Source organism: Oxyura jamaicensis, chromosome Z, assembly GCF_011077185.1.
Source record: "Oxyura jamaicensis isolate SHBP4307 breed ruddy duck chromosome Z, BPBGC_Ojam_1.0, whole genome shotgun sequence".
Classification (NCBI taxonomy): Eukaryota; Metazoa; Chordata; class Aves; order Anseriformes; family Anatidae; genus Oxyura; species Oxyura jamaicensis.
Window position 1 is genome coordinate 79,437,574 of NC_048926.1, and position 13,740 is coordinate 79,451,313.

Below are 13,740 nucleotides of genomic sequence, written 5' to 3' on the forward strand. Positions count from 1 at the left end.
ATTTTCACATTCTTTCCAGCCAAGAGGAAGTGGTTATTGTCATTTACATGTTAATTTGAGAAGGAATTTTTAACTTTCCAGTGTGTATTTAGGCTAAAATACACAGAGCAGTTCCTTATCTATTTGTATTTTTTAGGTAGCAATGCAGATTTGGATAGTTTTTAAGATTTTAGCATGCATGGCCAAATACCAAAATATTGGTACTACTGGTACATGTAAAATAAGAGCTTACAGCAGGGAGGAAGTGTAAGACACTGGAAACAGATGCTTATCTCATTGCCATGTAGTTTTTGTAACCACTGCTCTGGCCACTAGTTACGAAAACCGATCACTTCGTCACCACTTACTTCCCTGTTTCCTAACTCTCAATTGGAAGGGATAAACAAAAGGAAACTTCTCAATAGAATCCTCACAGATGATAAGATCTTGTTCTAGACCAAATCTGAACAGGTAGACACCACACTGATTTACAGTCTTCTGCAGACTCAAAAATTATCTTTCTTATTCCATCAGGAAACTTTACCAGTTAAAACTAAATTCTTTCAAAAGAGGGTTCGTGTTTCACAAAGAAAAATCCTTGCTCTATATATACAGTAAGAGACCTTTTCAAGAATATTTGAGCCAATATATAATCTGAATTTATTAAATGATTAGACACTATTAAAAATCATACATAGCCCAGAATGTTAGTTTCTACTTAAGGAAAGTTTATTATATTGCCAGATATAATATCAAGGTTATGGCAACTGACAAAAAGAACAAGAATGTGAAGAATGAAACAGTATCTACAAACCTCACAGAAGGTAAAAATAGTGCTCTTTGCAGGGAAATGAGGCCCTATAGCATTCCTAGATAAGTTCATTTGTCTGCCTTGCATGGTTATTTTTTGCTTTTGGTTATAACTGGATGGTTCTTCTTTTAAATAGTTATGTGGGAATTCAAAGTATTTTATGAATTAATATTATTTTGGGCTCAGATTTCCAAAACTTTTGCTTGGCTTTTTTAGAGTTTTTACTTATGTGCAGTGCCTGTCTGTACCCTGAATTGAGGGACTTGTTGCTGCAAACATAAAATTACATCAACTCTTCTGGAATTCACTTTACTGATGTTCTAACATTTCTGTAAGACCTATTTACCAAGAAAAGCTTTATTTATATATATATATATATATATATATATATATATATAATATTTTTTCTAGAAAAATAAAGAGAGGGGGCCTATTTGCTGACTTCAATATGTATAATACTTCCTCTAGATTCCCACAGACCATAAGTGACAGATTGCTACTTTGGGGGCATACTTCATTTAATGTAATTGTGATATTACTCTTAAGAAGGGCATTTAAAAAATTTAAATTGGTTTCACAAATTTAAATTTAACCCACTTAACATATGTGTGTTCAACAGCAGCTGGTTTTAAACCGTCATGTCTATCTTCATGTTGCCTGAAACTCTTTTCATTTGTTTTAAGGAGCTGCAAAAACCTGAAGCTATTGGTCGGACCTTCATATCTCCAGCTGTTGCAGGACAAGATTTTGCCAAATCTGAAGGTTTACTGACTTTTGAACCTGGACAGAGAAATGCATTTCTGGATGTGACACTGACTCCAAAGACAGGATCTTTAAATCCATTTCCTAAACGTTTCCAGGTTGTGTTTTCTAATCCGACTGGGGGGGCCAGAGTAGATGACGTGTATGGTACTGCTAACATCACCATTGTCTCAGATTTGGACTCTTTGCCAGTTTGGGGGCTGATTGATCAACTGCATCAGCCTCTTGATGACGTCATTTTACAAAGAGTCCTCCAGAATCTCAATATCAAAGTGGCTACAGAAACTACTGAAGAGCAGCTTACTGCTGTGATGCATATAATAAATAAGGTAAACATTTCCTGCTCTCTCTAGAATGACCAATGTCTTTAATAATAATCTAATAATACTTAAGCCTGTGATAAGATCAAGGTTAGAATCCACAGCAGTGAGTCAGGGGTACAGGATGCAAAAATAAAAATAGAAGTAATGATTTCCCACAGTCAAGGAAGAACTTTGCTGCTACTGAGGGTAGTGGCAGAAAATCAGAAAACAATTAGGTTGAGAAGAGCAACCAGTATTAATTTTGTATAGGTATGGATAGCTTAAGATTACCTACTGTACAGAATTTTCTCTTTAATATTAAGCTTTCAGAGAGCTTTCTATAGTTTCCTGATTCTCAGGCCGCATCCTTGTTGGCTCTAGCCCTGGCTCAGGACAGCGAGGCCTAAAGTTTGCTCGTATCTTCACAGTTGGCTACAGTCAACACACATGCAGATCCTACCAGGGCCAGCTGGAGTCCCATGTGCTCTTAAGTAGGCATGCAGCTTGTCTGTATTCCTGCAGTAGCTTTGGGGATCAGGTTGGCAGGGTAGCTGAGCACTTAGAACTGAGTACAGTTCTGTGAAAACTCTGGGACTAGTTTTATGGATTTCTTGCTCTTCTGCACTTGTGGAATAATGTACATGAGCTGGAAAACATTAAAGTATCTAGACCCAAAAATATAGCAATATTCACGAAAAGTAGAAGATCAGTTCTAAATGTTGCATTTCTAAATGTTACACAGTAAACAGACAAAATAATATGAAAAAATCTCAGAAGGATAACAGTCTTTGATTTGTGAAAGAATGAAGAATACCACGTTTCCTTTAATAATAAAATCCCTATTAGTAAATATATCTTTATGTAGTTTTTTCAGTAGACTGCCCCTCACATCTTGGCAGCAGTGATTACAAGATGGAAAAAATGTCCTAAACTTTTAGAAAGAACACTGCGACAAAAAAAGATGTTGCAAAAGTGATTTAATCATAGTACACTACACTTGCTGCTACACTTCATCTTAGCCAACAGCTGTGAAGCGATTAACATGAGGAAATGTTTGAAGCAGACTTCTGTGTATAAAATGCTGTGTTTGTTTGTTTGTTTGTTTCTCCTCACAATAGGTTACAGATGTAGGTGAGAAACAGTTACTCACTGATAAAAGTAGAAGTCTTTTCTATGAGGTGCTCTGTGCTCTGGCTAGCCCAAAGCGCAAGGACACACGAGGATATAGCCTGCTTGCTGAGATGACTGAGAAGTTTGCCTTTTCCCTCTTGACTGGGATGATGTGTGGATTGCCAGGGGAGAGGTCAGTAAACTTGAACTCATAGTCTGTTTGAAAATATATGACAATATACTGACATTCTCATAAAAAAAAAAATAAGCAAAATTTTGAGATAAGGATCTTGCCTATTATCTGGTATGTGGCCTGTATGAAAATGTGTTGCACTCTGTAACAATTGTACAAAGCACTATATAGGCACATGAAATGGTGTCACAAGGTTCAGGGTGCAGGGTAGCTGTGGGAGTACAGTTAGGAGATCTCTGACCCGTTCTTTCATGCTTAGCTCAAAGATTTTCTGGAGAAAGATTAATTAACCTCATTGAGAAAATAATACACAATTGCATGTTGACAAGCTATGTTCTAAGGCTTAGATGAGATTACATAAACCAAAAGTTCTACTGTCTCCCTTCAGTCTTGGATTCTGTAATTTCTGTGTGTTTGGTTTTGTTCGCTTGCACATTATTTTAACTTATTACCTGCATAGTACCTTCCGGTCAGGCTCATGGGCAAGGGCAATAGCTGACTATGCAAATAGATGTCTATCATTAATGGAATGCATGCTTTCCATAAATGTGGGAGAGTGGCTCTCTCCCACTGAGAATCTGTAAATAGCTTATTGAATTAATAATAAAAAAAAATGTCCCCTCCCTGACCTCCCCCCAGATCAGCATATTTTAGATTTCCACCTCAACTTCTTTTGGAGGTATAACTTTTTTCCCCATTTGCTAAGTTCTAGCGGGTCTGAGGTCCATCTCAGCACAAAGGACAGCAAATGGCATAGATATGAACATTGTCCGGAACAGTGTGTCCAGAACTTGCAAGTTCCACTTCTTGTATTCAAGTATTTTTGCATCATCTGCTGGAAGGTGAAACAAAATCACCAGTTCTGATGCCTCCCCATCTTGTAGACTCAGCCCCATGTCAAGTCATAAAAATGATAACCTGGTTTACCAAGGATGAATTTTGGTTGCAGATCACAGCAGGAAAAACCTAGAGGGAAAATGGAGGATCTAAAAAGATAATTGTTATACACATGTATACATTATATACATAATAATTCAGCCTCTCTCTCTCTCCTTTTTTTTTTCTTTTTTTCTTTTTTTTTTTTTTCACAGCAACTAAAGCTTTCTATTAAATGTCATAAAACCTAAAATTACAGAGGAATGAAGTATTAATTACAAGTACATTTTAGAGTCACTGCATGAAAATTAGCAAAAGCTTAGTTTCAGCAAAAGCTTAGTTTCACTTATATTCCTTGTTGCTTTTCCATTTCAACAGAGGTAAAAATATCCTTGACAGCTGCCCGTACATTGCAATAATGGCTCACAACTGGTATCCTCAGCAAATCAATGGACACAGATTTGATGGAAGAGATGGGGATTCAATTCAAGTGCCTGAGCATCTATTAGAGGTCTCTGTTGTATTATCTCCTCCTCAAGAACAGAATTGTGAATCTGTACAGTTCACAGAATACAGCAGTCAGCAGTGGTTTCTCACTGGAGATAAAGAACTTGCCTTAAGGAACAAGGTTTGAAAATAATGCAATTTATTTTTTTACCAGAAATCAGTCCAAGTTAGATATCACTCAAAACGTACTAAATACACTTAAAATAGTCTGAACATGTGTGTGTGTTTCTGATTAAAATGAGCACTAACCATCGATTTTTAATATTACGTTTGTATTTACTTTGTGCATATTTCAGGTTTTTTCTATGAGTTTGAAGGGTCAGAGTTCACACCCTTTGAAAGATAACAATGAAGTCATTTATCGGATTTATGCTACAGGAAGCCGTATTGTTCCACAAAAGTCTCTGTGTCTCCTTTGGAATCAAGCTGCAGAAAGGTTATTTCATTTGTTTGTTTAGTGTTCCAGATTCCACAATGAATGTGTACTTGATTAAGACAATATTAATGTAATAACTCTGATTAGATCAACTGCAAGTATAAAATTGTTTCAATTTCCTGTCTTTTTTTCTTAACTTTTCTGGCCTTTGTACTAGCACATAAAACTGCTCATACTACAAAATAGGTAATTATTCTAGCTCAGAATTTTCTGAAACTTCTGTCTTCTTTCACCAAATTATCATTTAGGCACCAAAATATCTGCTAGGCAAAGCTGACAGACCAGAAGTTCCAGAATTGCAATACTTAATGCTTTTTTGCTCTTTGCAGTTGTTATTAGACAACACTTCAAATGTGTTCTTACAGAAGCAGAGAATTAAATCTGCATCTCTGGTGTTGTTTCAAGTCAGTGACTCAGAATATTCTTAATTTATAATTATCAACTTTTTTTCTTTAGGTTTATGAAAGACAGACACTGTACAAGTGAACAAAAGAAAACTTGTAAAGATCAGGGATTTATCAGTGTCCTCTCAAAGAGGATAGCTATGGAAGAGTAAGATCAGGACAAGCATGAATGTTGGTTCCTCTCATTCCATACTCTGTGTTTCTAACTGCTTTCTGCTCTAGTGACTCCATTTATCTGGAGGTTATCATAGAGAAGATGTGTTTTCCACTAGAAATGACTTAGTATGTCACCCATGTTACCATCTTCTCAACTCAGTTCAGCAATACTGAAAGACAAACAGAACGAGAATGGTAGTGTCAAAACAACAAAAAAATATAAAATGAAGTGCTCTTCACAATGGGGTAAGGCTAAATGGCAAACAATTTGTGAAGTCAGACAGCCCCATATTTGTTGCAAAAGTTTTAAAAATATGGCCACAAAAAATTTTAGTAGGAAAAAAAAGTTCATTATCATTTATTTATAACTTATTTTAAATCATAAAAGTCAAAGCTATTAACAATATTTTAATGTTATGTAAATATGCTATTCTGAAAGATATCACAATGCATGTTACATACATGTAATAGTTCAGAAAACTTGGTATTTCAGATATACAACAATTTTCAAGCCTGCTTACCATGTAAATTACACAAATCCATTTACAACTTTGTAAATCTTTTGTTCTGCAGCTGGTTATCTGACAGTGGGTTCTGCAAGGTGGTTGATGACACCTCAGACTATGTAGAATGCTCTTGTTCTCATATGTCAATTTATGCAGTGTATGCCCAGACAGACAACTTGTCTTCATACAACGAGGCTTTCTTCTCTTCTGGATTCATCTGCATTTCAGGTCAGTTGATATAAGATTATTTTTTCTTTATTTACAACTAATGACCAGTAAAAATGATTGATTTTTAGCAGTGACATGTCTGTTTAACAGGAGGAATATTAACTAACTTCATGCTGTTGAAGTTTCCAGATGGGCTGGTGTTTGCACACTCACAAATTTTTCCACTTGAAAAAGAAATACAGGCCAGCAAAGAAGTATGTTTCCTTATGATGTTGTATCGATCCACACAAAAGTGAGATATGTCACTTATTTAGGGGGAGAAACTTCAAAATCTTAAATCCACCTGTGTCTCTAGCAGCAGTACATAGTCACTATCAAGTCTTTAGGTCATTATGTTCCTTAGTCTGAAAGCTTTTTGACGATTTCAATGTACAATTTACACTCCGCAGAAAATGTTTGAGGGAGATAGATGCCATATCATGTGCAGAGCTCCCTTGCACTCTGCTGCCTAGCTGCATTCTCACATCTAGAGAGAAGTATGACAGTTTAGACCAGACTGTCTTCACTGATAGTTATGGTATTTGCAGAAGGCACAAAGCCTCAGACAAGAAGAAGATCTAAATTTTAAACCCTGCATGGTTTCCTGAAAGTTATTGAAATCAAAGCTTTCACACAGCAGTCAGTTCACTCTTGTTGCAGGCAATCCTGGATAAAAATACTCTCTTCTTTGTTTCTTCACGGACACTGTGCAAGCAGAACGTAAGAACAATGAGATCACCAAGAAAACACATGAAAGAGACTCTTTAGTTAGCCCTCAGGCACTTAAATGGGGTTCTAGGTCTGCTCCTTGTGACCTATACTAGATCACATCTCCATCATAAAAAAGTAAAAACAGTGTAAGCAGCTATATCACCTATTTATCCTGTCAGCAAACTGCTCTAACAGACTGAAGCCAGACAGCTTATTTACTCTAAAACGTCAGCTGGGGGGTGGAGGGGAGGGAAGGAAAAAAGTCAACAAAAGAGATTCACCCCACAGCCACAGAGATTTTCACCTTCTTAATACAAACAGATGGTTTCATTTAACAGCAATAAGAGAAAATTTGAAGAGATAAAAAAATCAAACTTCAAAATAAAGTTATCTTCTAGCCTAGATTATGTTAGCTAAAAATAAATGAATAAATAAAAAGACAAACTATAATGAATAGGTACAGTTACCGCTTTGCATGGAGAAAAATAGTAAATTCTTGAGACAAATATGCCATAGAATGCAAAATGCTATAGAAATTGAAGAAAAGACAATAAAAAGGAAGTCAATATGCCATAGAAATTAAAGCTGAGATAAATACTTTGCTGAATTGAAGGCAATAAAGAACTACATATCTTTGTTTAGCACTTGTCATTGATTTCAGTCCTGTGCCATGAGCATATATTAAAAATTTTTAAGCAGTTTATCCTAGTTCAAGGTTTGCCTAACTGAAATGTCTTTCAGTTAGGCAACATCTTTAGGAGGCTGAAGGTATTTCTGTATGTGAATATATATAATTAAATTTAGTGATTTACCAGTTGCTTTAGTTTTTAGAGCTGTAAGGGTATTAGCTATTTCGCTAACATCTCTACATTGGTGTGAAGAATTAAAACAAAAATCACAGCAAAATCAAACAATATTTTTTCCAATTTTCTTATCTAGATAGTTATACAATTATCACTAGCTAATAAATGAAAAGTCTAGAACTGATTCTTTCTGAAATGACTTTATTTCATTCATGTCTTAAAAATCCATATAATTGAGCTATCAACCTGTCTCAAAAGAGATTAAAAGAGACTTAAGACAGATTTCTTAGGTATCCAAATCCTCCCCCTTCCTGGGGTGTGGAAGTATACAATTAACTCTACATGAGCTTCAGTAGTGTTTTTATTATTTGTTCAGGTTACCCAGGGTCCTTCTTCCAAAATCTCCTTACTGTTAAGTAAGAAGCCTTCCCATTTCAGTTTTATTCATGTTCACAATGAATTAGTGAACAGAAAAGTCATTTTATCTGAGTGCTTCTCAGATAGACTTCTATGGTGAACACAAACAGGAGACTGGTATTTAGAAAGGTATAGACCTAACTCGCCTAAAGCAGTACTACCTAGCTGGAGGCATTTATTTATTTTATTTATTTGTTACTGAAAGCTTTTTCTGATTACATTAATATGAACACTGAATGCTTATATTAATTGATTTTGATTATTATGACAATCATCCATATGATGCAGAAACTTAAGAAAAATAAAAAACTTTGCAGAAGTGACATTTTTACATTATTTTAGCTCCCAGTCCTACAAAAAAAAAAAAAATGTTAAAAGATGTTAGATGTTCATGAGTGATGCCAGTGTGAAACAAAGTTAATGTGTCCTCTTAAGTTTTGTTTCATTTATATACATGTATTTTAATTATCTGTACTTTCAAGAGATCCAACATTGTTGTCCGTATCTGGCATAGCTTATTAGTCTCAACCTTAAATTTTCATTTTTCTTGTTCTTGTGTAGGTTTCGCTTTGGCTATAATCTCCCATCTTTTCTGCACCAGGTGTGCAATGTTTGCAGCTAAACTTCTCACTCACATGATGGTTGCTTGTTTGGGTACTCAGGTAAGAAAAAAGGCTGAAGTCTCTCTATATAAATTAAGTACATCTTTATTTTCCTTTCCTCGTTTCCACGGCCATGTGCGAACAGAACTTCTTTTCTTTTCCATAATGTATATTTTCAGAAAGTTTAGAATTTGAAAACAAGGTACTTATATTTCATCCAATATATTAATATCCTGTGTTGTGAATTCAATTGAAATTGCACATTTTTGAATATATTTAGAAAATACTTACGGTTGTTGTAACCACGTGAGAGGACAGTCCTGTATGTAGAAGAACAAAGCTTTTGGTGTTGGGCAATATAACTGAGACTAAGAACGTACATTGTTAACAGAATATTGTATTAGAAAGGTTAATATCAATATTCATCAATTCTGTTGGAAAGATTTACTTTAAGAAGTAGGTGATGGAAGCTGTTTTCCACTCTAGTGATTGTAGTAAGGTATAGTTATGAAAAAAATTAAATAATAAAAGAGCATAAATTGTCAAGGAACTTCGTAGTTGTCTCATAGTGGTTCAAATAGTAGTTAACTACAACTGTCAGGAAACTGAAGGAGCATGCAAAGGGAGAATGTGTCCATCTGTCCTGTAATATAGCATAGCTTTGTCAGCTTTGGCATATCTAGTGAAATGGAAAGCTATGTATCGAGTATTTTAAAATTACTTTATGGAAATATTCCTTAAGAAAGAGAACTTATGTACATTTTTAATACTGCAAAGGTGATGTAAATAAAAATTTAAATATCTGCATAAGGCATTCATGCTGAGAGAATGTAGTCAGATTAGCAGAGGATAGTGCAATATCCGGGAAATACTCTGTAGATAAACATAGCAGCTCTGTGTTACCTTTAAAAGCTTATCGACTGGCATCTTGCTCAGACAAGCTTTTGTACACTGCTGTGGTTAGTTTATCATTTTATTTATGTTACCCCATGAGATAGTTCTTTGCTGTACAATGGAGTACACTGATAATGATCGTCAGACAAGTGGACTTGGAACAGAAGGAGATGGAAAGGTCCTGACGACACTTGTAGAGGTCACTGGATACAAGCAGATGTCTTGCATCTTAGGATATAAAAGTATTTTGACATCTCAGTTTTTAATTTTCAGGACAGGTGGCTCTGGACCCTGTCCAGCAGAATTCTGAGCATCTTCAGTGAGTAGACCCCAGCAGCTCTGTGGGCAGCCTGGTTCAGTGTTTGACTACTTTGTGAAAATTCCATTTGTTGGAACTAGTGTCCGTGCTGTTGCAAGTTGTTTTTCATGCTGCCAGTGTGCATCTGCAAGAAGAGTTTGGCTCCCTCATTTCTAGACATTTCTAGTAATTGACAACAGCAGTAAGATTTTCCCCTCCTACACCCTTAAGACTGTAGAACCTCAGGTTTTTTTTTGTATATCATGTGGTATAGACTCCCAGTAGTTTGGTGGACCTCAACTGAACTTGATCCATGTGTCAGTCTTTTTTTGCTGTAGTGGATAGACCAAATATATCCAGATGTGGTCATACAAGTGCTGAATAGAAGGGAAGAATGATTTCCCTTTACCTTCTGCTAATAAAAATCAATCAGCAATACTTGACTGCTTTGCCACATGGCATAATGCTGATTCACGCTCACCTTGCTGTGCATGGTGACACCAGGTCTTGTTTTGCAGGTCTGCTGCCCCGCATTTTGCCTCTAGCCTATGCTGTTACTTAGGGTTATTCTATCACCAGGTATATGACTTTATATTTGCCTTTGTTGATCATTGTGAAGTTTCTGTCATCCCATTTTTCCAGCCTGTTGTTTTAAATAGCATCTAACAAAATCCATCTAACAAAAGCATGTTAAAAGCCTTGCTGGAGTGAAGGTAAACAACATTTGTTGAACTTGCCTGAACCATTCGTCTCCTTTCAGAAGGAGATTTGGATTAGTTAGGTGTGATTTTTTAAATCTCCCTTTGTAAATCTATGATGGCTGTTCCCAGCCATCTTCTTGTCCTTGCCCCAAATACAGCTTCCAGGAGGATTTAGTCCATGACTTTCTTGGAGACTACGCTTGAGCTGATTGTCATGTAGTTTGGAGTTCTCTTTCACACAAATTTTATGATTCATCTCTATGCCTGTGTCAATCAGAAGGAAGGAGAAATAAAAATAAATTAATGCCTTACCTGTAAAAGTACCTTTAAATATGTTACCAAAAGGTCATTTTCATAATTTGGTATACACCAGGTGAAAAACTGCATGTTGAATGTTCTTAAAAAAATAATAAAAAAAAAGTCATATGTTAAATAACATTCCAAAGCTGGTTTTGTTGCACTTGAAGGCATTAATTGATTAACCTGCTTTGGTTTTCAGTTTTGGCCTATGTATTTCATTAGATATCTTTATCATCCTTAGAGTGACCTAGCTGCATTCACTAAATAGTCTGAATCTGGCACCTATATTTGCACAGGACTGTATTGTAACTTTGGTCCAAAAATGCTACTCAGTCTGGGAACTTATAACTTATTTCTAAAGATACACTGAATATCCATTCTCTAAATAAAAATAGGAATATCTTTTTTGTTTGTTTGATTTAGCGCTCTGTTCTCTTGTAGATACAATCATTAAAATCAGACACATGATTTCCCTGACTTACTAATTCATTTTTCATTCTGTATCTTATCAAGCTGCTAAACTCCTGTTTCTCAGTTCTCAGGATAGTTTTACAGCCGTGTCTCTCTAACAGGAACGTCACTCCATGACACAAAAATGTGCCAAAGAATGTACAGCAAAAAACAGATTGAGCTGTAGGAAATATTTCACTTACACAGTGTATTTAATCAAAATGTAGTTTTCATGAAAATCGTGTGTCAAATTATCTACAAAACATGTGTGGAAGAAACTAAAGAGGAAGGCATATTTAAAGCTTGACCTAAGTGGAAACTATAATAAAAAGCTGCTACATTTCTTTCTGCAAATGTGGTTTAATTTAAATATTATAAACATAGACACAGACACAGAATTTCTAGGTTGGAAGAGACCTCAAGATCATCGAGTCCAACCTCTAACCTAACACTAACAGTCCCCACTAAACCATATCCCTAAGCTCTACATCTAAACGTCTTTTGAAGACTTCCAGGGATGGTGACTCCACCACCTCCCTGGGCAGCCCGTTCCAATGCCTCACAACCCTTTCAGTAAAGAAGCTCTTCCTAACATCTAACCTAAACCTCCCCTGGCGCAACTTTAGCCCATTCCCCCTCGTCCTGTCACCAGGCACGTGGGAGAACAGGCCAACCCCCACCTCTCTACAGCCTCCTTTAAGGTATCTGTAGAATGCGATAAGGTCGCCCCTGAGCCTCCTCTTCTCCAGGCTGAACAAGCCCAGCTCCTTCAGCCGCTCCTCGTAGGACTTGTTCTCCAGGCCCCTCACCAGCTTCGTCGCCCTTCTTTGGACCCGCTCAAGCACCTATCACATATCACCTTTAAACTTTGTTTTGTCTGCTGATGTGCAAACATATCTTTGGTAGCATGGCCTAGCATTTTTTATCTGCTGACAATTCAGACTTCTCTACACAAACTCTATTTTATCTCAGAGGTGTCTCTTAAAGGATGGGCATGGGCTTGGCTGAAGATCAGCACTCCTCCATCCGCTGTAGGCCGGAGGAATGAGTTTAAACTGAGCTTCTGGGCCTAGGAGAAGAGGATGTAGCTGGAGGCTGCAGATGAGGCTGGTGAGGGCCATTAAAGCTCATTTGTGTACTCAATACCCCAATATAAAGGCAGCTTCTGTCATTTTTATTTTTCTTTCTAGCATTTTAAGCATGATGGGAGGGTATGAATGTCTTTGTTTTTCAAAGTTATTTTAATAAGTAGAATAACTTTTGAGAATTAGCAAAACCATATATAAAGAAAAAGTGAAATGTACTTCATGGAGGTGGAGAAGACTGAGAAAAAATAATGCAGGAAAGGTTTAGAAAAGTAGCAGATTAAAATAGATATTGTTGAAGTAAGATCTCAGAGTGTAAAAATGCCAGTACTGCATTTTCTTCTTCACGTATGAAGAAGTTATTGAAGAGTCAAAGGCCTCTGGCTTCTGGAATGCTGTGCTCAGTTGTAGCTGCTGAAGGACTTTGAATTTGAAGTTAACTTCAGCATGGACCCACAGGTTTTCCTGTTTGACCCTTTTCTGTATAAATGCACAGAACACCTTTTATATGAATGGGTTCAAACATCATGCTGTATTTAAACATCATTACTTAATTTAATTTTTGTGATATTATTTAGAAAGTTTCTATGTCCTTTTGTCATTCTTCCCCAGACCCCAAACCCTGTTGGCATCTCTTTTCCTTTTGCTGTAATGGATGCTGTGCAATTATTCTGCAGCTTTAGAACAAAAATTTTGAAAGAGGTTTTTAGCTGGGTAAGTGCCTAGTCACTTTTTTTTACCATGCCACTATTTTTCGTGTGTTTTTATTAACTAACAAATCTTTAAGTTAAGTGTTAAGACATTTTAATTGAGAATTTTGTATGTGAAAATCAGCGTTTAAACATTACTAGCTTAAACTCATGGAAAATAGTGCCATTTTGCCTTTCTATCCAGCGTATCTAGTTTAGGCAGTAGTAGATGCCGAGTGTGCAACCAGTAGGCCTCAACCAACTCCACAGAAAGAAGTTTCTTTGCAGATACGTTTTTACCAGACAAATAGAAGATCTTCAAGATAGTTACGTTCTATACATGTGTGAATAATTAGCTTTCCTCCAATATTTACCCTGGATGTTTATGAAGCTTGTCTATTTTTCTGATTGCTACCACTGCACTGTTTATTATTATCTGTAGATGGCAGTAAAACCTTTTCAGCACGTTGCTCAGATATTTGCTCTGCCAGGGCTATGCCTGCTTTGTGGTTGCTCACTGTAATTCATTACTCATCAGAGG

At 36.3% G+C, this 13,740-nt stretch overlaps 1 protein-coding gene and 1 long non-coding RNA gene across 7 annotated transcripts in view; both read left to right on the forward strand.

The window, feature by feature from the left end:
• ADGRV1 (adhesion G protein-coupled receptor V1) overlaps positions 1-13,740 on the forward strand; it is a 291,563-nt gene that overhangs the window by 129,220 nt on the left and 148,603 nt on the right. For 4 of the 6 annotated variants that reach the window (XM_035310214.1, XM_035310213.1, XM_035310215.1 and 1 more), the window contains 6 exons: positions 1,474-1,881; positions 2,973-3,157; positions 4,412-4,661; positions 4,837-4,976; positions 6,110-6,270; positions 8,742-8,842. In XM_035310214.1, coding sequence (XP_035166105.1) covers positions 1,474-1,881; positions 2,973-3,157; positions 4,412-4,661; positions 4,837-4,976; positions 6,110-6,270; positions 8,742-8,842 — 1,245 coding nt within the window. Of the gene's footprint in view, positions 1-723; positions 804-1,473; positions 1,882-2,972; positions 3,158-4,411; positions 4,662-4,836; positions 4,977-6,109; positions 6,271-8,741; positions 8,843-9,949; positions 10,630-13,740 lie in introns of those variants that run through there. The other 2 variants (XM_035310216.1, XR_004746216.1) reach the window with 2 other exon arrangements.
• Positions 8,865-9,299, forward strand: LOC118156286. The gene is made up of 2 exons (XR_004746218.1): positions 8,865-9,077; positions 9,113-9,299. It is a non-coding gene; the product is annotated as an uncharacterized LOC118156286 (long non-coding RNA).